We start from the raw sequence: 22,540 nt of genomic DNA, 5'->3' as shown, positions 1-22,540 counted from the left end.
ATCGATTCCGAGACAAAAAATTTTCGGCTCCGAAAATGACCAAAAAAGTAAGGCTTACCCCTTTGGATTTTTGGCGGAAATTTCGACGAATCTGGAAAGTGCTGCAATTAATTCTTTGGGGCACTATTCCGACGTAATTTTGCGAGAGAAATCGATTGAGCGCAGTCCCAATACGCTGCGAGCAACGCATCAAAAGTTACAGTCGAAAAACTGGAGATTTCCAGCGTCATTTCTCTGCTGTTGGTCCGACGCTCTTTTTCACGTGTTTTTTGAGTTCCTGGGGGTCGAATTACTCTGGAGATGGTCATACGAATCGATTCCAAAACAAAAAATTTCAGGCCCGAAAATGACCAAAAAAGTAAGGCTTACCCCTTTGGATTTTTGGCGGAAATTTCGACGAATCTGGAAAGTGCTGCAATTAATTCTTTGGGGCACTATTCCGACGTAATTTTGCGAGAGAAATCGATTGAGCGCAGTCCCAATACGCTGCGAGCAACGCATCAAAAGTTACAGTCGAAAAACTGGAGATTTCCAGCGTCATTTCTCTGCTGTTGGTCCGACGCTCTTTTTCACGTGTTTTTTGAGTTCCTGGGGGTCGAATTACTCTAGAGATGGTCATACGAATCGATTCCGAGACAAAAAATTTTCGGCTCCGAAAATGACCAAAAAGTAAGGCTTACCCCTTTGGATTTTTGGCGAAAATTTCGACGAATCTGGAAAGTGCTGCAATTAATTCTTTGAGGCACTATTCCGACGTAATTTTGCGAGAGAAATCGATTGAGCGCAGTCCCAATACGCTGCGAGCAACGCATCAAAAGTTACAGTCGAAAAACTGGAGATTTCCAGCGTCATTTCTCTGCTGTTGGTCCGACGCTCTTTTTCACGTGTTTTTTGAGTTCCTGGGGGTCGAATTACTCTGGAGATGGTCATACGAATCGTTTCCGAGACAAAAAATTTTCGGCTTCGAAAATGACCAAAAAAGTAAGGCTTACCCCTTTGGATTCTTGGCGAAAATTTCGACGAATCTGGAAAGTGCTGCAATTAATTCTTTGGGGCACTATTCCGACGTAATTTTGCGAGAGAAATCGATTGAGCGCAGTCCCAATACGCTGCGAGCAACGCATCAAAAGTTACAGTCGAAAAACTGGAGATTTCCAGCGTCATTTCTCTGCTGTTGGTCCGACGCTCTTTTTCACGTGTTTTTTGAGTTCCTGGGGGTCGAATTACTCTAGAGATGGTCATACGAATCGTTTCCGAGACAAAAAATTTTCGGCTCCAAAAATGACCAAAAAAGTAAGGCTTACCCCTTTGGATTTTTGGCGAAAATTTCGACGAATCTGGAAAGTGCTGCAATTAATTCTTTGAGGCACTATTCCGACGTAATTTTGCGAGAGAAATCGATTGAGCGCAGTCCCAATACGCTGCGAGCAACGCATCAAAAGTTACAGTCGAAAAATTGGAGATTTCCAGCGTCATTTCTCTGCTGTTGGTCCGACGCTCTTTTTCACGTGTTTTTTGAGTTCCTGGGGGTCGAATTACTCTGGAGATGGTCATACGAATCGTTTCCGAGACAAAAAATTTTCGGCTTCGAAAATGACCAAAAAAGTAAGGCTTACCCCTTTGGATTTTTGGCGAAAATTTCGACGAATCTGGAAAGTGCTGCAATTAATTCTTTGGGGCACTATTCCGACGTAATTTTGCGAGAGAAATCGATTGAGCGCAGTCCCAATACGCTGCGAGCAACGCATCAAAAGTTACAGTCGAAAAACTGGAGATTTCCAGCGTCATTTCTCTGCTGTTGGTCCGACGCTCTTTTTCACGTGTTTTTTGAGTTCCTGGGGGTCGAATTACTCTAGAGATGGTCATACGAATCGTTTCCGAGACAAAAAATTTTCGGCTCCAAAAATGACCAAAAAAGTAAGGCTTACCCCTTTGGATTTTTGGCGAAAATTTCGACGAATCTGGAAAGTGCTGCAATTAATTCTTTGAGGCACTATTCCGACGTAATTTTGCGAGAGAAATCGATTGAGCGCAGTCCCAATACGCTGCGAGCAACGCATCAAAAGTTACAGTCGAAAAATTGGAGATTTCCAGCGTCATTTCTCTGCTGTTGGTCCGACGCTCTTTTTCACGTGTTTTTTGAGTTCCTGGGGGTCGAATTACTCTGGAGATGGTCATACGAATCGTTTCCGAGACAAAAAATTTTCGGCTTCGAAAATGACCAAAAAAGTAAGGCTTACCCCTTTGGATTTTTGGCGAAAATTTCGACGAATCTGGAAAGTGCTGCAATTAATTCTTTGGGGCACTATTCCGACGTAATTTTGCGAGAGAAATCGATTGAGCGCAGTCCCAATACGCTGCGAGCAACGCATCAAAAGTTACAGTCGAAAAACTGGAGATTTCCAGCGTCATTTCTCTGCTGTTGGTCCGACGCTCTTTTTCACGTGTTTTTTGAGTTCCTGGGGGTCGAATTACTCTAGAGATGGTCATACGAATCGTTTCCGAGACAAAAAATTTTCGGCTCCAAAAATGACCAAAAAAGTAAGGCTTACCCCTTTGGATTTTTGGCGAAAATTTCGACGAATCTGGAAAGTGCTGCAATTAATTCTTTGAGGCACTATTCCGACGTAATTTTGCGAGAGAAATCGATTGAGCGCAGTCCCAATACGCTGCGAGCAACGCATCAAAAGTTACAGTCGAAAAACTGGAGATTTCCAGCGTCATTTCTCTGCTGTTGGTCCGACGCTCTTTTTCACGTGTTTTTTGAGTTCCTGGGGGTCGAATTACTCTAGAGATGGTCATACGAATCGATTCCGAGACAAAAAATTTTCGGCTCCGAAAATGACCAAAAAGTAAGGCTTACCCCTTTGGATTTTTGGCGAAAATTTCGACGAATCTGGAAAGTGCTGCAATTAATTCTTTGAGGCACTATTCCGACGTAATTTTGCGAGAGAAATCGATTGAGCGCAGTCCCAATACGCTGCGAGCAACGCATCAAAAGTTACAGTCGAAAAACTGGAGATTTCCAGCGTCATTTCTCTGCTGTTGGTCCGACGCTCTTTTTCACGTGTTCTTTGAGTTCCTGGGGGTCGAATTACTCTAGAGATGGTCATACGAATCGATTCCGAGACAAAAAATTTTCGGCTCCGAAAATGACCAAAAAGTAAGGCTTACCCCTTTGGATTTTTGGAGAAAATTTCGACGAATCTGGAAAGTGCTGCAATTAATTCTTTGAGGCACCATTCCGACGTAATTTTGCGAGAGAAATCGATTGAGCGCAGTCCCAATACGCTGCGAGCAACGCATCAAAAGTTACAGTCGAAAAACTGGAGATTTCCAGCGTCATTTTTCTGCTGTTGGTCCGACGCTCTTTTTCACGTGTTTTTTGAGTTCCTGGGGGTCGAATTACTCTGGAGATGGTCATACGAATCGATTCCAAAACAAAAAATTTCAGGCCCGAAAATGACCAAAAAAGTAAGGCTTACCCCTTTGGATTTTTGGCGAAAATTTCGACGAATCTGGAAAGTGCTGCAATTAATTCTTTGAGGCACTATTCCGACGTAATTTTGCGAGAGAAATCGATTGAGCGCAGTCCCAATACGCTGCGAGCAACGCATCAAAAGTTACAGTCGAAAAACTGGAGATTTTCAGCGTTATTTCTCTGCTGTTGGTCCGACGTTCTTTTGCACGTGTTTTTTGAGTTTCTAGTGGTCGAATTACTCTAGAGATGGTCATACGAATTGATTCCGAGACGAAAAATTTTGGGCTCCGAAAATGACCAAAAAGTAAGGCTTACCCCTTTGGATTTTTGGCGAAAATTTCGACATATCTGGAAAGTGCTGCAATTAATTCTTTGAGGCACTATTCCGACGTAATTTTGCGAGAGAAATCGATTAAGCGCAGTCCCAATACGCTGCGAGCAACGCATCAAAAGTTACAGCCGAAGAACAAAAAATTTCCTTCGCAATTACTCTGCAGTTGGTCTGACATCATTTTTAATGTCTTTTCTCGCATTTCCGAGGGACCAATTAGTGGGACAAGAGTTTTGCCAATCGATTCTGAGCCAGGCTCACTCCTCTGGTTCCATCCATTACTGGTGGATCTCAGAAAAAGCTGACGTCGAACAATTCATGTTCAATATCGATGTAATTTTGCTAGAGGTAATAATTGCGCATAGTCTAGACACGCTTCCAGCTACGAATCAAACCCATCACGGCTGAAAAACATCCAATTCGCACTGGGATTTCAAAGAGGTGAAAGAAAAAAATCAGACACTCATAATTACGAAGTTCCAGTTTCAGTTTATTCAACGTGCCTTAGTTTTATTACAAGTGTTCAGGTGTCAGTGTACTAAGTTGCTAAATGGTATAAGTCTTATAATTCACACTAGTAAAGTACTCTTATAAAGATTTAATGCACGACTAATTATTGGAACAACATTTGAGTTCAAGATACAAAATAACCTAATATAATGAACGACTATTACATAAGAAGTCTTACTACTATACAAGAGAAAAGTACTGTGATATACATGGTAATAAGCAGAATATGAAAAATTTTGTATGATATAGTTATTATTATAGTTTGTAAGCGCAGCTCACTTTCCAGTCTGAGTACAGGTGCAATTCACCTCAGCAGGATACGAGATTCACCCATATAATTTTGTATTGTTACTATTTTCTATACGTAACCTGGAATAAAATAAGAAGCCAGTATAAATTTCCCCGTATTTTTTTGTATCTCCTCACGTGTTGGTCCCACGATGCTCCAAATACCTTTTTCGGAATACTCGGGTCCCAACTAGTCTAGAAACGGTCTTGAAATGGAGAAAATGAAGAAATGAGATGAAGTAGCTGACGGCGTATCCGGTCTGCGGGCAATCGATTTCTCTTGCAAAATTGAGTTGACTCACCCCTGCATTAATTAGTTATTGCGGTTTTTAAAATTCGAAAAATGTCACTTTATGAATCTCAAACATTGCAGCCAATTCAACAACGGCCGGGGCACCCTTGCCATTCTACATCTACCAATATATTTCGCAGGTCCAATTTAAGAACTGCATGTGGTAGAAGTATTACCCTGACAAAAAATAACGAAATGATCATCCAGATATGACAGGTAAAATTGAGTTCGTCGAGAAAAAGAGGATAACAATGCATCACGAAAGAAAACTCAACAAAATCCAAATCAATATTGAGTAGAGTAAACTATTCGAAAGTAGCTAAATATTGGTATACCGAGTATCAAGTGATGGATTACAGAAAAAAGGCTAACGAGAGAGGATTTCAATCGCTGGATGTAGAGGAACAAAATGCTCAAATGGTAATGTAGGTGACTTTGTGTACTGCAGTTTATTCAGTTCAATTAATCGGGCTTATTTCATATTCACGAAAATGAATAAAATCAAGAAACGGTCTATTCAAAATAACAGTTAGATATTGTATTTTCCCAAAAATATATGTTTGTACATCCAAAATTCATATCTTCATGCTGTATACCAACCAATGCGTTTAATCTCACATAGTTTTCGAATTATTTGTTTTTTAAAAGCTGAACATATATTTGCGGTGCTAAGCAAAGCATCCATAAGGTTCTGAACTTTGTCTTTTGTCGTAATGTACCACAACTGACCGAAATAATTGGCTGTCATTAAGTATTCATGCAATGTACGCATTATAATCACCTGTCGAACTTAGTTCACTTTATCATTGTTCCAGCAAAATACATAGGCAAAAGTAATGGGAAATATATGATTTACGTTTGAATTAGCATTGTACGTTCAAACTTGACATTCAAACTTTACTGTCTGAGGATCTAAGTTCGAGATATCATGATTGATTCTAAAGCAAAGAAACAGTATGATCATTTCTTTAGTCTCAACGTCTTGTTACTAAAAGCTGGAGGAAGTTTCGGCGACCAATATCCAGTAGGAAGTCCTCTAGGGTTAGTGACATTAGCTCTCCTCACTGTCTGGTCTGTTGGCGAATGGCACCAAGTGGTTCTACATTTCAAAGTCGACGAGGAAATTACCATTCGTGGAATTGGTTCTATATTTTCTGGATACTTGGCAACAACTAAGGTATATTAATTAACAATAATTTAGAAATCAGTTGTTTACTTCATTCGCATTTATCTAATTCCAAATGTACACATTAAGAATAGTAAAATATCAGAGTAAAGTAATAAAATATAATAAGGTCATAGTTTATTGTTAAAACACAAGCACAAGTATTGTCATTAGTTATTCTTTACTAAGGTATTGAATATTCTTGCAGGGACTCAGTCTCATTTTCCAGGATAAGCAGATCCGCGAGATTTTGTTAAGCTTATCGATGATGTGGGAGGATCGGTATCAGGTGGAACAAAATAGAACCGTCATGCTGGCTGAGGCAAAGAAGGCCTACCAAATGACCCACTTTTATTTCTTATCATGCATGTTAATGTCCGCTATTTTTCATCTGCATCCTTACAAGTAGGTGCAGTCTGTACTCGTAATTGTGGTAGATTGCAAAATTGAGATGGGTTTTTGCTTTCAGGATTCTGTTGGAACAGTACTTTGAATCAAAAACAGTTAATAATGCGTACAATTTCACGACCATTATGCCCGTGAAATATCCCTTCGACATAAATTATGTTGGCAATTACATTCCAGTTATGATCGTCGAACACACTATAACAGTGTACTTTTTAATTTACCTTGCATCATCGGATACGTTGTTTTTCCAGCTGCTGACTCACCTATGTCTTCATTTCAAGGTATTCGAAATCCAGCTTTTTGAAAAACCTTACGCAAGGAAAAACTTGAATGAATAATAAAGAGGTAGTAAATGTTGAAACATTTTGGAACTATTTGTAGCTTCTCCAATACGATTTGAAATATATTATTGAACAAACTACGTCGACAGCTGTTTCGGACGAACAAAAATGTCAAGTACCTGTAAGGCTGTCCAAGATTGTCTATCGTCAGAATGAATTGTACTCGTGAGTATGAATATGGATTTATCTGCATACTCTGTAATAAGCCTATTAATCCTTGTGTTCGAGCATTAGTACTTACTTATACTATACATTCAATACAGAATATATTCTTCTTATTATCCACATACCTACAGATTGTGTAAGAGAGTAGAAAAAATCTTTCGTCCAATATTCTTCGCATCAATGCTCGTAACGTCTCTCACGATTTGTGTATCTCTTCACCAGATACAACAGGTAGATCAACAATACATAAAGATTAAAGATTGCGTTTTAATGCAAGTGTTCTCTCTCATCCATATAAATTTGAATCAGAGAAAATTTACTGATTTATAGATATAAGGAAACCGCCTAAAAAACCAGTGCACATACATTGAAGATCCAGTGACTTTTAAAATTTTTTTTTACTGATTTGCAGTGTATATAACATAGACTGGTTTTTTCAAGTGGTATTATACTTATAACTGATTCATATTTAGAGAGTATGAATTTTTATAAAGAGTTGCTCGATTATGATGTAATTCAACTGTTGCCCACACTGAATTGAACTCTTCGCTCTTCTAGATGTTCGCTGTTGGTCAATTTTTCGAAACCTTAGGACCATTGTCGCATGGCGTCGTACTCCTGTCTGAAGTTGCAATTTATTGTGGATGTTCAACTATATTGAGCCACGAGGTGAGTGAGCTCATTGTCAGTCACAAAAATGACAGTGCTATTTGCTATCATTATTCACTTTCATGATTTATTCATTGACCTCATTTAGAATTTTCCAGACAGCTGAAATAACTCCTGTGTATTATTAAACCTAGCCATAATAAACTGAGTGATACAAATAGCTTTAATTTTCATAACAAGACCGAGTTAGTAGCGATTGCTGCTTACAACTGTCCGTGGCTATGTTTCGGAAAGGAAATTTGCAATCAATTGAAATATTTGATGCTCCGATCCCAAAGAGCATTTTGCTTTACAGCTTATGGATTCTTCAGAGTCGATTTGCCCCAGCTAACTACGGTAAGCATACCGGTGATATAAAATTGTGTCACATTTGTTATTTCATTACGGTCTCTATCTCACGTGATCTCGATATCAATATGTTACGATCTTTGCAGATTGTTAGTGCTGCAGCTACGTACTTTACTCTTCTAAACACGCTTGTCAAGCAGAAATAAGGTAATGAAACTGGACTGGATTTACGGGCAAAACGAATTGGATTACGAAAAGTTTCATTTATTAAAATGCGTGTGATACCTATTGGATACGTGAAACTATTGAACTCACTTATTACTACACTAACCTGTCGCATAAAATTTAACGGTTATCACAATATAGGAAATTTCTTACAGAATTATGCAAGTCAGCATTTGAATATTAAATGTACACTGAATAAAATTCTACCCGCACGTCTTTGAGCGCAATATTTTGTCCTACTTGTGAGATACTTCTTGACTCCTGTAGTTTCTAGAAACCGCATGATATGCTTGAAGCGAGACCTCCTAGTTGAGTTTATCGACATCTCCGGTTTGGAAAGACATTGTCTGCTCATCATTCTCTGCAGCTTCTTGTACTTTTAGCTGCCCATCCTGAACCATCTATTTGGAGTGAACGCGACACTTTCGATTTCTACGGCGCCGTCGATTTAACGCTGGATGGACTTCGAAATGGCGAAATTGCTTCTTCATCTTCTTGAAAGAGAATTTCTTAATTCCGTTATGTGGCCAAGCATCGTGGCCAGCCTTGCGCTTTTTGCCGATTAAAGACCTCCTTCGTCGGCTCCATCGTAGTCGAGGATGCTGACCAAGCACGCATTTGGGCAACTCCTTCGGGCTCCAGTGGCCACCGATGCAGGTGGCTCCAGGAGCTCCTTCACTCAATACGTACCCTCGGTCGCAGTCGTACATGATTTGTTTGTTGTTCACAATCTTCTTGACATAAGGCCGTAAGTCGTAGACACCCATGTTTCCGACCAGCAATACTTTACCGTTCGGTATGAAACCCGGAAACGGACAAAAAACTTCACGACAGTACGGAATCTCACCCGTCCAATTTCCGAAGCTGCACTGAACGTAGTGCGAGTCGCCTTTGAGAATGAGCTCGAAGCCGTCCTTGCACTTGAAGACCGCCCTCATTCCATGCTCCGTTTTAGGTGCGATTACCATCCCGTTCCGAGGGGTTCTTGGCATCTGTTTGCACCTGGCTGGTTTGCATCGTGGAATGACTGTCCAGGTACCATTGTTGCATTCGACGGGTGTTCTATTCGAGGGGAACTCGTAGTTCGTCTGACAGTCGACTATCAACCTCTCGCCGTGTTCGACTACTGATACGTTGTTTATCCGATCGTCTGCACGAGTCGCGATTGAAACGTGGCCTTTTTGTATTTTTGGAACGATGCAGGGAGCCAGACAACGCGGTAACGGATAGCGCCAGTGTCCGTCGATTTGGCAAACTGATGAGGCGTTCCCTTCCAGCTTCATGTGCGGATTGCATCGGAAAATTATCGTTGCACCTAGTCCCGTACCTATGGAAAACCACCAAGGAAATATTTCATCAGCAGCCGGATCTAGAACTTTTGATCGCTTGTCGACCAGCAAAGCTCGGATAATGTTCATTGGGGCAGTGAAGAACCAGCATTTGAGTGAGAAGAAAGGTACCTCCAGGGTTTAGAAAGTCAAAAGAATTACTGCTCATACGACAATCGATCAACAGTTCCAGCTTCAAGAATGGCGAAATCAATTTACCTGATTCAATGTTCTCGATCCATCCATTGTACAGGGTCCCTGGGTCCCCGCAGTTGATTTCCTCGCAGACTGGCGGCTCACCCGACCATTTTTTGTCGGCCAAACACCTTCTGGTGGTGTCCCCAACCACTGCGAATCCATATTGACACTCGTAGGATACGATGGCATTAAACGCGCATGAGGTGTAGATGGCCTTTCCGTGACGCGGATTTTGAGGTGGTGGACACTGCACCGAGCTCACCTAGAACGCAAAGAATGTCTCGTGACCAACTCTGACCAAATCAGCATCTCGGGCCGAACGTGGCTCTATTTGGTACACAGACACGTACTAATTCTTACCTGAACGCACTGCGGTGACTCTTTTGGTGTCCAGGTGCCGTCGGCTGTGCAGACCTTCTCTTCTCTACCAACCAGTTCGAAGTCCTGAGTACAGTGGTACGACACACGACAGTTGTATATGTAGCATTCACCTTCGGAAGAAAAATACGAGGCTGGAAAACCTATCGTAATCTGCACCGAGTCAGCGCAAAGCTCTCGTCTACCAACCAGCTACAAGCACTAAGTCTAATGTACCAGTGCAAACTACCAGCGTGCCATCCGTTGGCGATGTTGGTTGGCGGGCCGCAGTCCTTTGGCTTGCAGGATATATCAGGGCCAAACCAGGTGGCCGGATTCTTATTTTTGGTCAGGCACTTGGCGACCAGAAAACCGTCGGTCGCGTATCCATGGTTGCAGAAGTACCGGACAGTGCTGTCGAGGTCAAAGGTCATCTGTTCCGTGAGGGCGTTGTTCCTGGCATTCGTGACCTGTGGTGGTTCGCCGCAAAAGGTGTTGTTGTCCTTTTTGCAGGACGGCGTTGAGCCGGTCCACTTGCCGTCCGCCCTGCAGGAACGCACCGAAAGACCGACTGCGAAGTAGCTTGGATCGCAAACGTACTGCACGGTATCGCCAAAAAATCTACCCGTAACCGTCATCATCGCGTACGAGATTTCCTGGAGCTCGGGACACTCTCGGTCCGGCTTTATGCAGGACATACCGCAAGCTCCGTCGCACCTGCATTTCTTCTTCTTGCTCTTGCAGTCCTCGTCGGTCAAGCACTTCCTCAGACACTTCTGGTTAAGACGATCAGCCTGTTCCTCGTCCCGGGGGCACATCGAGGACGGTGAGTTTCGCGGGTTCTTGTATATCCGCCCGTCGTCGTCGACCTCGGGTTTCTGGTAGCCCTCGGTGCTGTCGTCCTCGTCCTCGTCTTCGTCCCGGTCGTCCTCATCGTCGGCCGAATTCTGCTGGTACTTAGTTGACCCCGATAGAATAGCGTGGAAGCAGAGGATCAAGAGAAGCAGAGAAATTCCACGTGGTTTCATGGTCAAACACCGAGCTTATGGTTTTCACTCTGATTATGCTGATCTGCACCCACTGCGATCAGGTCGCAATCACATAACTTATTTCAGTTGTAACTTCATTCCGCGACGCCCGCGAGCGTCTAGTCATCCAAACTGCTCGCGCGAGTTTGATGGGACGAAACAGCCACAGGGTCTTTGTGGGTTCATTATGTCGAGTACTTCGTCATTGCAGCATCTCCTCTATGCACGGAGTGGAAATAGTCTCACTCCCCTCCCGCGATAACTCGAAGCGGCGACTACGCTCTTTAAAGCAATCTTACACACCGAGGAATGTGTGCTCGATACACAAAAGCATACAGATGTCATTGCCACCGGCGCATTTGCCCTGCGCATTGAGGTTGCTCGATACGTTTCCAGCTCTCACAGCATCCAGTAGGTGGCAGATGAACGTTCAGTCTATAGTTATGCTGTCGCGCTCACCGACTGGGACCTCGAAATTTCTTTCAGAAGAAATTTCCACGATAGCAGCAATGATTTATAAACCGAAAATCATAGTATGATGCACTTTTCTAGAATATTTTAATGAGCAACTATGTACACCAATAAACGAGATATCAAACTTGTTTAAACAAAGTAACCCTGTGTTACTAAATACCAATTGTTGCGATAGGTATATTGTTGGTAGTAAGAGAACCCATTTGAAAATTTGCAGACAATTCTCTTCACTGTATGGAATTTTAATCTCACATTTATACCTCTTATCTGAAAATTTTAAGGTACGTTTCAGTCAAATAATAGTAGACTTATGTCTTTGCATAGCTTTTTTTTTAAACATACTTGACTCGCGATTCTTTCATTTTCTTTGACTGGATTATGACGGGTTCTACTTTCGATTGATTTTTAAAAGCTTTGATGGCGTTTTGTTGCACTTCATGGTGTCTCTGCAATCGCTTGTACGTTCGTTGCATTTCCGTTAATTCGTCTTGCATCTTTACAAACTCAATAAGATCGGGCACCTTGAAACAATTGTTATTGGTGGTAACTCAAACAAATTGCATAGTAAATTTTGTCAATAATTACTGAGTAAATACACATTACCGAATTTTAAATTGCTATACTAGTTTCCCAACGATCAGTTTACTTTTCAAGGATACCTGCATGTTTCAGAGATCAACTAACAATAAATAATTCAGAACTCGTTTGCTTACAGTATATTCGTCCATTAGTTCTGTTATTTGACGAAGTTGATCAGCAGCTTTTTCCGAGTCAATGGCCGTCCTGTGTTCTTCGTTGTTGAACTTTTCTATCTGAGCTTGCTTGCGGGAAATTTCTTTCTCAATTGATTTTAACACGGCCATTTGTTCGGCAAGTTTTTGCTTGTGGTTTGACAAGCTCAGGCTGCAGCGTCCTGGAGACGCATTTTAGTGTTTCAATTACCGTAATCGCGATAAAAAACAACGAGACATCATTTGGCTTGATTGGTAAATACTTGCCTGTGATTTTCTTCATTTGCAGCAGATGATGATTCTTTCTATCAATCTTTTCCTGGTACTTGTGATTTTCAATTGCTAGTTGTTCAAAATCAATGGGGTGCAGAGTTTCTCCCAGTTCTTCTTTTTGGGCTAGCTGATGTTTGGCTTTGCCAATTTGCGCTTTCAGTGAGGCACTCTTAAGCCGCAGTTTTTCTATGATAGCATCAGCCGCCCTTAGCCATTCTTCCATGAATCTGAAATGCAAAACCAGTATTATACGGAAATATAAATCATTAACTCTCCAGACGCACCTTACAAACTTTTCCGCAGGTATTCTTCCAGTCAGTGGATCAATGCCATTCCTCACAACGTTTTCCTCTAGCTCAGCCCTAGCTTCGTTTGTCTCCCTGATCCTTAGATCTACTTCTTCCATTTGGGCCCTAAGATTGGCACGCGTCTTGGCCGCGAGCGTTTCCAACTCACCGAGAGATTTCCGCATTTCCGCAATTTCATTTTCAGCCATTTCAATCCGGTGCGAAATGGAGATTCTATGGGGGCAAAAAGCTCATACAATTTTCTCAAGCAGCCATGAGCTATGAAAGCGCGAATGCCTACCGAAACCTTCTCGGCAACATTGGGTTCGTAAAGGTCCTGCGACTACCAGTGAAAGTCAAAGTACTTCCACTCATCGATGTTCCACGTCCCAGTCGTTCACTGGTCAAGCTTAAGGCAGACGCTATCGGTATCATTTGGGATGCCACTCGTTGTGCATGCTTAGCTGAATCCAACACCTGAGTCATGACTACAAAGTGCGAAATTATTGGTGGAGGATTTGGTCGTTGGCACAGGGTCTCAGAAAACATTGCAACGTTCCGCCACCTCACCCTGCACACTTTGAGGATCATGCCGCTGAAGATATCTCTCAAATATGTCATTCTCCAGCTGCAAATATCGATTGTGTTGAATGGCCTGTTCCAAAGTGTCTCTCAGTTCGTCGTCAGTCAGATCTGTAAAACATCCCACACCTTTCAAAACAGGACTGATTTGCAAAAATTTAGCGGAATTGGAGTAATTTGCGATTCTCTCAACCCAAGGAGAGAAGCTGCATGGTTCGCGGTATGGCGAAGGTTCGCCAAGTTATCGAACCCTGCTCCTAGGGGCGGTGAATTTATGGAGAAAAACAACGAACGTCTGAGGGTAGAGGGTGGAAAGCGAGGGAATAACGATCTGAGGAGCTGCCGCCTCCGCCTTGTTTCTACTGCCCCAAGATCTTGGCGCGGATCTCCTTCTTCTCCGCTTCTCCGTCTCTGCTCTTTCCACTCTCTGTCACCCCTATTTGAAACACGAACGACTTTCTCAAGACGACTTCTGCGCGTTCTGCTATCCTGTTTCCCTTGTTTTTCTCCCTGGTTTTGGCTGAACGTCGATCACTATTTGCGGAGTACTCGGAGAAACTGTTCAACTTATTTTAGGGTGTTAGACAAGAGCTTACTTACCCTCAAAATGAGGCTCGTCGTCCATGAATGTCATTCGAGAACTGACACTAAGAATGCTGCCTCTTTGGTATGACATTCTTACGGGTTTTGATTGCCGATTTTATTAGATATTAAATTTACTTTCTTTTATTACTGCATTTTAAAACCGATCCCTGCCCCGGACAGCCCGAATAGATTTAACCTCTACGACGCGGGTGCTAAGAAGTGAAGGAATTTTGTATGTCACTGTCTCTATTTCCGCACTATCGATTGCGTTGTTTTGTCGATAGGTTCATGCAATTCTATAAACTCACCAGCATTCAGGGGACGCGAACGGGATTTGGAAAAGTAGTTTCGGGAAGCGGAAATAATAATTGCGTAATAAACTGATGAAAATTGGGGAGAGGAATTGAGAAAAATTTCCAAATTTCAATGTCTCGTTCAACTACGTATTCGGTGTTTAAATTACACATGAATGTATAGAATAATAAAATATCTGCTTAAAATTTGAGCAGTAAAAATGCTTTACATCAGGACAGTTGTATTGTAATTGATGATCTCGATATCAAAATAGGATAAGTTTGGAAATGAAAAAAAGGAGATGTTTTCTTCTTTTACGATTACAGTTGAAATGGTGTATTACAAAGTGACGTTGAAGAAACTGAGGTGCCATGAAGAAATTTTACAATAAGGCACGTTTTTATACACACGTAAAGATATGAACATTTCTTTTGCCATTATCGTTCCTTTGAAAGTACTCTTTCAAAATATAAGCGAGATTTTATTTCTTCTCTCTCGCTCTCGTTTGCATGTGTGGCAGTAATTGTTGTTCGGTGACCTCGATTCCGTTTAAGAACAGCGTGTGGCTCACTCCCGTAGTTCTGTGTCCCGAACTGAGAGCTCTAATGACAGCCGGCGCTCCTCCAACGGAAAACAACATCTCCGCACCACCGTCGACAAATTCGTTCTGAAATGTAAGGGTGACAGTTTGATGTGGACGTTGTTTTTTCTCCCAGGATTATTTCACAGAGCTTTCTCACCTCAACGTCAATTTGCTCCCCATTGATCCATACGCTCTGCTTAGCCTTATCTGTAATATTGGACCATGGATTCGACACGAGAAAGTTCATGAGCGAAAGTAAAGAAAATTCGTTTACCTAGGACGATCCGAAAGTGCTGTTCTCCAACCTGCGTCAACCAAGTTTGAAGAACTTTTGACTGCGACTGTATGAAATTTGCATAGGTTTTGTTGTTCACCAGCAGAGTATAGGAGTACCTCAAACCTGGAAAGTTTTATGGACTTTGGAACCGTGATTGTGACTCAATACCAATGTTGAATTCGAGCTATCATCATTGACAGACTGCGTACCCGGGAGAGGATCGACGCAGATAACGAACTTGGTATTTCCCAGCGTGACAACTTCGTCGCCCACAAGTCGAAACATCCAGTCCCTGTGAATGAGGGTCTGTCCATCTATTTTGACGACACGACGTCCTGTTGCTGTTCCATGCTCAAATTCCACCACGTGAATTCCATCGCTCAGTGGAACGTTCCATCGCGCCGTTGGCCTGCTGGCAGACATTACTGGGACAAGTTTAACGCGTGAATTAAAGGGGTGAGAATACTTCGGAAGGTTTGGAATAATGTTGCTGAGGGAAAGAACAGCAGATAATTCTTTGTTTCAGTCAAGCTATTACGAGAAAAAAGAAAGAGCAGATTTTACTAAAAAGTGCAGAAGAAGAGGAACACATGAAGTTTTTTGGTGAAAATTTGCTCAACTATATTTTTTACCATAAATGTAGCAGATTTTATTCTGCACACAGTGGTATTCAACGTTTATAGAGTAAATTCTACATTTTACGAAGCATGTATATTTTACCCTAAAAATCTGATGTGTCCCGCTTTTCCTACAGTTTTGACTAAAATCTGCTCTTTTATTTTCTCTGTATACGTTTTTTTTTACTCCTTTTGATCCTTTTGAGTATTGATCAGGGTTTGGCTTCGCGAGTTTGGGTATGACTGATGAGGTTTTCGAGTAAATCATAATTATTAAATAACTGCATGTGTTTTTAAACTATGTAAAAGCTGCACAGCGTTTAGATACAACTGAGTATCGATACGTACACCAGAATTTTCAAAACTATAATAATTCAACACTTGACGGATTACATTCAAATTTAGCTTTTATGTCGAAGTGATAATTTCAAAACTTATGATATTTTATTCGTCAACAGTTCAGGTTACATTATAATTCTATTACTAGTCCACTGTTTGTAAACAAAGTGGAGTACCTAATTATTCACGTCATCGATGTAGTGCGCGATTGAACAGAAAAGAAAACGGAAGCCCTGGCGTTAATTTCCGTTATATGTATTCACTCATGAAGTAAAACTCGTTTTAGAGTTAAAGATTACGAATATATATTATTTATAATATAGGTGCGAAGTTACAATAATTACCGTGTTCAAAATTTTATGCTGTACTTGTTCGTCGTTCGACCCGTGCAACTCTCGTGTGGCTCCTACTGTGTACTGTCTCCCGCGTTTATTGATCTCTTTACCACTGGCGTTTACACGATCAATATACGTAGGCATTACAAATGTTTAGAAACTAAATTATATGCAGTGTTGAAAAAAATCGTTGATTACGCGCCATATCTTGATCTTAAAGCGTCCTCATTATACAGACTAAATATCAGGCCGAATAAGCGATTTCTTTCTGCAATATCAAATATATCGATTTTTTCACCCAGAAAAAATTTCGGAAAATGCTCAATTTCATACACTGCTGAAAAAAATCTACATAAGCAATTGGTGAATAATGGTGATGGTAATTTTTAAGGTCTATCATAGGCCCAAGAAAAAGCCTTGACAACTACAATATAGTTTTAATTTGTATTTTAGCACTTCACTGTGCAATGAAATTACAATACGTCTAGGTCAAAAATATGCAGAGTCGCAGTCGGCGTCGATCAGCATTCGTCTGAAGTTTTCACAATTCTCACTGCGGTAAGATATCACTTTATTCTAGCGGATGATAAGTTTGTCGACACACGGTTTAACGCTGATTGTCGTTTTCACTAGCTTACGGCAAAACCAGTACCTTAGATGTCACTGGGATGGCGACACCTCATCAGGCTATATAATATCAAGCTGCCTTCCGGAAAGTACACTGCATTGAAATATTAGTTTCATCATCTGAGTCTATCGAGGGCTATCCGCTATGATCTATTCAGATTTCCTCGTGAAAAATATTCCATTTATTAAAGAAGTTGAGAGAAAAAATATAGTTTTTCATTGTACAAGAATTGGGAATACAACGTGCTCGCTCCAGAATCGCCTCTCTATTCGGGATTCGTAGGTAACAATTTACCGACGCAAGGTCCGAAGCCAATCCGATAGTCGTCACCCACGCAGAAACCTAAAAGGCATTTAAGAATCGTACAAATTGTGCAGGTGAAGAATATTCAATAAGTGTCCGCGCATTTGGATCAGGTTTTTAAGGGTCTAAACTCCAACGATCATAAATACCAAGTAAAGCGATCCCTATTTCTCAAATCCTTACACACCATTCGAATCGTAAATATGCGTTCAAAATTAAAGTTTCACAGTGCTGAAGACTTTTCTTCTCGAATATCTTTCAAATAACGATGCTAGAACTTTATCCATGTACCTTTGATCGATACTTCATCACCATCTTGCAAAAACTTTCGGACAGTTCCGTCTTTCAGGGGTACCGGCTTCGTTCCTTTCCAACTGAGCTCAAGCATTGATCCGTAAGAGTCTACCGTCTGCGAGAGGAAAGCGGTATTAGACTTGCAAAATACGACATAAAACTATTGGATCTGTTACCATACCTCGCCACTGATTGTGCCAGACGCCATCAGATCACCAGGATTCAAATTGCATCCGGTCACGGTGTGTTGAGCAAGCTGCTGTTGCGGCGTCCAGTACATGAATTTGTAATTACTCCTAGTCACAGTAGTAGCGATGCCCTCCGGACCTAGACAAGCATTTAGAAGAGACCATTTTTTTTCGACCAAAAATTCCGTGTAAAACTTTACCTTTGATATCAACTTCCAGTTTGATGTCAAAGTTGCAGGAACCCTCGTGATGCAGGTAGGGAAATGGGACCGGATCTTGTGGCATGTTTGGAACTTTGAATGGCTGGAGGGCTTCCATTGTAACGACCCATGGAGATATCGTTGTCCCGAGATTCTTGGCTGTGAATGGACCCAGTGGAACGTATTCCCACTTCTGTATGTCTCTGGCTGTTTACAGAAAGCATGATTTCAGCTTGAACATCGTTCCCTTTTTGCCCAAGCCACCTTCTCTCGATACTCGCGGATTACCTACCGCTCCAATCGTTCATCGTCACCATTCCAAATATGTGGTCGTAGGCCTTCGCGGCCGGTATACTCTCTCCCAGTCTGGTTGACGGCCCTCCGACGAAGAAGGCGACTTCCAGTTCGAAGTCCATCAGCCTGCATGGACCATAGACGGGGGCAGCCCCATCGACCGGAAGTGTTTGACCCCGCGGCCTCCTGATAGGCGTCCCAGAAACAACGACCGAACTTGCTCTTCCGTGATACCCAACCGGAAGATATTTCCTGAACAGAATCACAAGTTAGAAAGCTTCAGCTTTCACTGGGCTATTGCTCGATCCAATTAAGGGGTTTTCCTGCGACGGAATTTACCAATTTGGCATCAAAGCTGACTCTTTTCCACGAAACATTGTCCCCACGTTAGTCGCATGGTGAATCGACGAGTAGAAGTCTGTGTAATCACCTATTTTTGCTGGGAGATGCATCACTGCGTCTCTTTGCTGCACGAATACTCTGAGAAAACAGAAAAATGCAGATAGAATAATGTTGGTTTGATAGTTGAATGCAGAGGTCCAGAACAAAGTATGTGATAAGTCTGCATAACTATGTATAAAGATGCCTGAAGAAATAGATTAGTGATTGAATTGTTGTGCCGGCTTCAATCTGAATAATTTCAAACATTTTTAACGCAGGATGCAAATTTTGGACAAACGCTCATTTTCCAAACAAAAGCGATAAAAATTAGTTAACAAATTATCAGTTCAAGCTTCTTCCACAGCCTTTCAGCGGAATAGGTTTAGCGGATAAATTTTCTGGTTACTTAGAGCGTATTTCCGGTTCCTGCAAGGTATGATTGTCCACTGAGAGTAGATCCTGCAGAGTGGATCTGGCTTCGATCCAAGCGGGTCTGCCAAGTGCCATGAAGTCATTGAGGGCTTCCTGACGTAACACATCTTGCTTTCCTCCAAGAATTTTACCCGTGAACAGATGAGCCACTGCATTGAGGTCCAATATTTCTGACCCAATCGCGACGCCTATTCTCTTAACGGGCTGCAATGGATAAATATTTTCCGTTCACCAGAGAATTACCGGCAAGATATCCAACGGTGATATTCCGTTGGTAAAACAGCCGTTCACAACTGAGTCGATGCGTTAGGCTACTGTTGCAATGCCGCAAGCTTTCAGCATGTACCTTCGTATGGATTCGGACATTCGGCTGGTTTCACATGTAGGGCCAATCACAGAGGGCAGTAAGCGAATATTGGGCTTGCGAAAATGAAATTGCAAAGCTCTGATTTCCCAGAGCATACCGAGGCGGTTCGTTGAAACGCAGAAACGAAATCAGCGATTCAATTTCCGTTAAAACAACTCCTCTTGTTTCCGTTACGCAGCGTAATCACACGGTCATGTTCATTGCCAGCCTAAGAGTAGAGTCAGCGACTAGTGGGTGAGGCTTTAACAAGGTTGCGTAACACATGCGCGCTCGTTTGCTCTGAGACCATTCATAAGACTAACAAGCACTAGCGACTCGCGATTCTGCGGTAGCAGCGAGCGACTAACAGTCGCTTGGCAACAGCGATTCGCTCAAAGATTTTAGCGACCAGTGGTCTCTGGCAATGGACAGATGCTTATTTGGCGGTACTTACGTTAGTCGATGTGGAGAAGACTCCGTAGGGGAGATTTTCCAAGGGGAAATCACTGCTCGGAGAGTATTCGATGAAAGATTTCATTTTTTCTGAGGCTTACTGCGTCGCTCGTTCGTCGAATGGCGGATACTTACTGCTGGTGTAACGCGACTGTGGGAACTGTGGGAAGTTTCGGAGGCTCGTCTTGCCGGTGCTTCTCGAGGTCAACCGGCCGCCTGATAATAAAATTACTCAGTTGTTTACCATTTCAGGTTTTCCACGCCTTCCTCGTCGCAGTGATATTCCGCATTTGCATCCGGAGGCGCGTTTGCTTGATCTTTCACATTTCGAAAATTCGAAGGACGTCTCACTTACTTCAATCAAATCCTCAGACCACGTGACCAAGGGCTGCTTCGTCTCAAACTTGATGGATGATATTCATCTCTTCCTTTCATTTTAATTCATACAAAATATAAAAAGTGATGTACCTGCTCCACTTCGGTCAGAATTATGGCGACGGATCGAAATCTCTGAAGTAATTGCACAGATTCGGATTAACATTTGTTTATTAGACATACAGATATACAGCATTGGTAGTGGTACCTACGTAATGCATCATGATACAAACAATAAAGTACAATGAAAGCATATAATGTATATCATCGTGACATGTAGCCAATATTCTCTAGCCGTTCGATTTTTACTTTAAATAAATTATACTCGAGCTATTACAATTCTCGTTTGGTTAACTACGGGGTATATGGATATATTTATACATCATCGCTACACAATTAATTATGTATGTATAGGTATGTATGTTTTACGCATAATACTCATTACTGGAAGACATGAGACTTTGTTGTTTTCATATTCTTCGCTTATATTTTAATGATACATACAACAGCGGCGTTAACGCTATATTCAACTAATTGTAATATTGGCATAACGACAAAATAATCTGACGTATAAAATATTCAACAATAATAGCGCACGGGAAATTATTAACACCGTGTCAACCAGTACATGTGTATGATGTATGTATGTATGAACACATGTAACTATACTCAAGAAAATATATTTAAACTATGTTTACGAATTCAGTCGTCGAATCGTACATTACTTGCCAATTCCTTCTTCGTTTCTAATCTCATAGTTCAAACCATATTTATAAGCGTTATACGTGGGTTAGATTTTTAGGTGTGGGTGCACATTGTGTTATGTATGTACATAAAACATCGAAAGTATCAGTGCAGAAAAAAAACGAATCAGATAAATTATTTTTCATTCCTCGTAGCATATAATATGCGTATTTTCATACGTTTGTAAACAGTGGTTTGCAAAACATATAATTTGTTCTTGTGCATCGCTGCAAGTACGATTTTACGTATATTATATACTTTTACGTGAAACGCGAGATGTCAGTCGCTTAGAACCGCCGACATGACATTCGAATTTTAACAATTTTTTAAAATCCAATGAAATGTTTTCACTATTTTTATTAGCTTCGGGTACGTAAAATGGTGCAGAAATACGTGCATGGTGCAAGTGTTATCAACGTCACACAAACATACATTTGACTAATTGCAAAAAAAACATATTAAGTAAAAAGTGTTGTGCAATGTGTGCAAATTGTGCAAAAGGGAAAAATTATGAAACGGGAAGAAAGACGATCACAATCACAAAGTGATTGAGACAAAAACAGAAATGTGCAGGTGAGAGTAAAGTGCATGGAAAAGACACTTTGTGCATTTGATAGGGTTTCAAAAAATGTGAGGATAAAGTGCGATTCGCTAAATGTGCAGTAAAAAAAAGAAGTGCAGTAAGCAGGTTTACAACACGTATCGTAAAATTTCGATTTATCATGATTGCGCTGTGATAAATTGCCAACTTTGATTTTTTTTTTACATGTAATATTTGTCAAAACGGATAAATAAAAATATATTAGTATATTTAGGCTACGAGCTATGAAATGAACTATTTATTGCGTTGTAGCATTGCCTATGTATATTATCATGGACTGATATTTATTCGATTCTATGTACCTATAATATACTTTATAAACCACCTGCAATATATATTACGAAATAATTACATTATATTAATATTACAATTATTACTTCAATATAATGTAGTTTGATTTTAATTTCAAAATTTACTATTTCCACTGCAAGTTTATTGCCTTACTACACATCTTGTCTATAATTGAACAAAAAATTTAAAGATTGTTTTTCAAGTGTCAACGAAACATTTACATAAATACATTTATGTAATATGTTTATATTTTTGTAATATCATATTTATGTTTATTCAATACTGGCAATATATATATATATATATATATGTTTATTATTTTTTTTATCGACTTTTTCCTTCTTTAGACTTTATAACTTACGATATTTTTTTTATTTAATGTCGTATGAAACATGACTTTTATAAAATTTGCTATATAAATCGATAAAGATTTTTAAAATTCAATTCAACAAGTTTTAGACGAAACCGAAGATTCAAGTGTGAGTAATGCTAACGATAGTTATTTAAACTACGGATAATAGAATTCTCTGATACCTTTACGAACTTGAAATAAAAACCT

The 22,540-nt window shown here is 40.9% G+C and overlaps 5 protein-coding genes across 5 annotated transcripts; 1 reads left to right on the top strand and 4 right to left on the bottom strand.

Moving 5' to 3' along the window:
* Positions 1–5,830: 5,830 nt before the first annotated feature.
* On the top strand, positions 5,831–8,144 carry LOC124409121. Its single transcript, XM_046886540.1, has 10 exons — positions 5,831–6,079; positions 6,276–6,472; positions 6,537–6,756; positions 6,857–6,981; positions 7,113–7,307; positions 7,394–7,424; positions 7,540–7,650; positions 7,749–7,768; positions 7,812–7,986; positions 8,085–8,144. Exons 1-10 carry the CDS (start codon positions 5,831–5,833, stop codon positions 8,142–8,144), a joined length of 1,383 nt encoding a protein of 460 aa, XP_046742496.1.
* A 420-nt stretch (positions 8,145–8,564) lies between these two features.
* Positions 8,565–11,450, bottom strand: LOC124409120 (protein lev-9-like). The gene is made up of 4 exons (XM_046886539.1): positions 10,297–11,450; positions 10,050–10,180; positions 9,711–9,951; positions 8,565–9,490 (listed from the first exon to the last, which is right to left on the bottom strand). The coding sequence occupies exons 1-4, from the start codon at positions 11,072–11,074 to the stop codon at positions 8,565–8,567; spliced, it is 2,076 nt and encodes a 691-aa protein (XP_046742495.1). The 5' UTR covers positions 11,075–11,450.
* A 185-nt stretch (positions 11,451–11,635) lies between these two features.
* On the bottom strand, positions 11,636–14,241 carry LOC124409278 (coiled-coil domain-containing protein 113-like). Its single transcript, XM_046886807.1, has 8 exons — positions 14,022–14,241; positions 13,410–13,532; positions 13,141–13,327; positions 12,837–13,073; positions 12,547–12,779; positions 12,262–12,461; positions 11,891–12,069; positions 11,636–11,815 (listed from the first exon to the last, which is right to left on the bottom strand). Exons 1-8 carry the CDS (start codon positions 14,095–14,097, stop codon positions 11,812–11,814), a joined length of 1,239 nt encoding a protein of 412 aa, XP_046742763.1. The 5' UTR covers positions 14,098–14,241; the 3' UTR covers positions 11,636–11,811.
* A 414-nt stretch (positions 14,242–14,655) lies between these two features.
* LOC124409023 (fas apoptotic inhibitory molecule 1) lies at positions 14,656–16,764 on the bottom strand. The gene is made up of 5 exons (XM_046886411.1): positions 16,461–16,764; positions 15,370–15,585; positions 15,158–15,283; positions 15,041–15,090; positions 14,656–14,967 (listed from the first exon to the last, which is right to left on the bottom strand). Exons 2-5 carry the CDS (start codon positions 15,581–15,583, stop codon positions 14,782–14,784), a joined length of 576 nt encoding a protein of 191 aa, XP_046742367.1. The 5' UTR covers positions 15,584–15,585; positions 16,461–16,764; the 3' UTR covers positions 14,656–14,781.
* A 435-nt stretch (positions 16,765–17,199) lies between these two features.
* Positions 17,200–20,136, bottom strand: LOC124409022 (fumarylacetoacetase). The gene is made up of 8 exons (XM_046886410.1): positions 19,972–20,136; positions 19,146–19,375; positions 18,698–18,838; positions 18,357–18,610; positions 18,065–18,271; positions 17,858–18,003; positions 17,674–17,791; positions 17,200–17,421 (listed from the first exon to the last, which is right to left on the bottom strand). The coding sequence occupies exons 1-8, from the start codon at positions 20,053–20,055 to the stop codon at positions 17,345–17,347; spliced, it is 1,257 nt and encodes a 418-aa protein (XP_046742366.1). The 5' UTR covers positions 20,056–20,136; the 3' UTR covers positions 17,200–17,344.
* Positions 20,137–22,540: the final 2,404 nt, after the last annotated feature.

This window comes from Diprion similis, chromosome 8, assembly GCF_021155765.1.
Source record: "Diprion similis isolate iyDipSimi1 chromosome 8, iyDipSimi1.1, whole genome shotgun sequence".
Classification (NCBI taxonomy): Eukaryota; Metazoa; Arthropoda; class Insecta; order Hymenoptera; family Diprionidae; genus Diprion; species Diprion similis.
The sequence above is the reverse complement of the archived record's forward strand: the minus strand, read 5'-3'. Positions and strand labels throughout refer to the sequence as shown.

What these genes read in the sequence shown, in the direction of transcription:
- LOC124409023 (XM_046886411.1), bottom strand. Translation starts at nt 15,583, where the DNA reads ATGTCTGCCAGCAGGCCAACGGCGCGATGGAACGTTCCACTGAGCGAT. An exon ending in CTGCGTCGATCCTCTCCCGG is followed by an intron (nt 15,284 to 15,369) that starts GTACGCAGTCTG and finishes AAAACTTTCCAG; the next exon opens with GTTTGAGGTACTCCTATACT. An exon ending in GGGAGCAAATTGACGTTGAG is followed by an intron (nt 14,968 to 15,040) that starts GTGAGAAAGCTC and finishes CTTACATTTCAG; the next exon opens with AACGAATTTGTCGACGGTGG.
- LOC124409121 (XM_046886540.1), top strand. Translation starts at nt 5,831, where the DNA reads ATGATTGATTCTAAAGCAAAGAAACAGTATGATCATTTCTTTAGTCTC. An exon ending in CGTCAGAATGAATTGTACTC is followed by an intron (nt 6,982 to 7,112) that starts GTGAGTATGAAT and finishes ACATACCTACAG; the next exon opens with ATTGTGTAAGAGAGTAGAAA. An exon ending in CAGAGAAAATTTACTGATTT is followed by an intron (nt 7,308 to 7,393) that starts ATAGATATAAGG and finishes ACTGATTTGCAG; the next exon opens with TGTATATAACATAGACTGGT.
- LOC124409022 (XM_046886410.1), bottom strand. Translation starts at nt 20,055, where the DNA reads ATGAAATCTTTCATCGAATACTCTCCGAGCAGTGATTTCCCCTTGGAA. An exon ending in CTGGCACAATCAGTGGCGAG is followed by an intron (nt 17,792 to 17,857) that starts GTATGGTAACAG and finishes TTCCTCTCGCAG; the next exon opens with ACGGTAGACTCTTACGGATC. An exon ending in TGATGAAGTATCGATCAAAG is followed by an intron (nt 17,422 to 17,673) that starts GTACATGGATAA and finishes AATGCCTTTTAG; the next exon opens with GTTTCTGCGTGGGTGACGAC.
- LOC124409278 (XM_046886807.1), bottom strand. Translation starts at nt 14,097, where the DNA reads ATGTCATACCAAAGAGGCAGCATTCTTAGTGTCAGTTCTCGAATGACA. An exon ending in ATGTTGCCGAGAAGGTTTCG is followed by an intron (nt 13,074 to 13,140) that starts GTAGGCATTCGC and finishes TTGCCCCCATAG; the next exon opens with AATCTCCATTTCGCACCGGA. An exon ending in GCAAATGAAGAAAATCACAG is followed by an intron (nt 12,462 to 12,546) that starts GCAAGTATTTAC and finishes ATGCGTCTCCAG; the next exon opens with GACGCTGCAGCCTGAGCTTG.
- LOC124409120 (XM_046886539.1), bottom strand. Translation starts at nt 11,074, where the DNA reads ATGAAACCACGTGGAATTTCTCTGCTTCTCTTGATCCTCTGCTTCCAC. An exon ending in CGCCAACGGATGGCACGCTG is followed by an intron (nt 10,181 to 10,296) that starts GTAGTTTGCACT and finishes TTTCTTCCGAAG; the next exon opens with GTGAATGCTACATATACAAC. An exon ending in AGTCACCGCAGTGCGTTCAG is followed by an intron (nt 9,952 to 10,049) that starts GTAAGAATTAGT and finishes TTTGCGTTCTAG; the next exon opens with GTGAGCTCGGTGCAGTGTCC.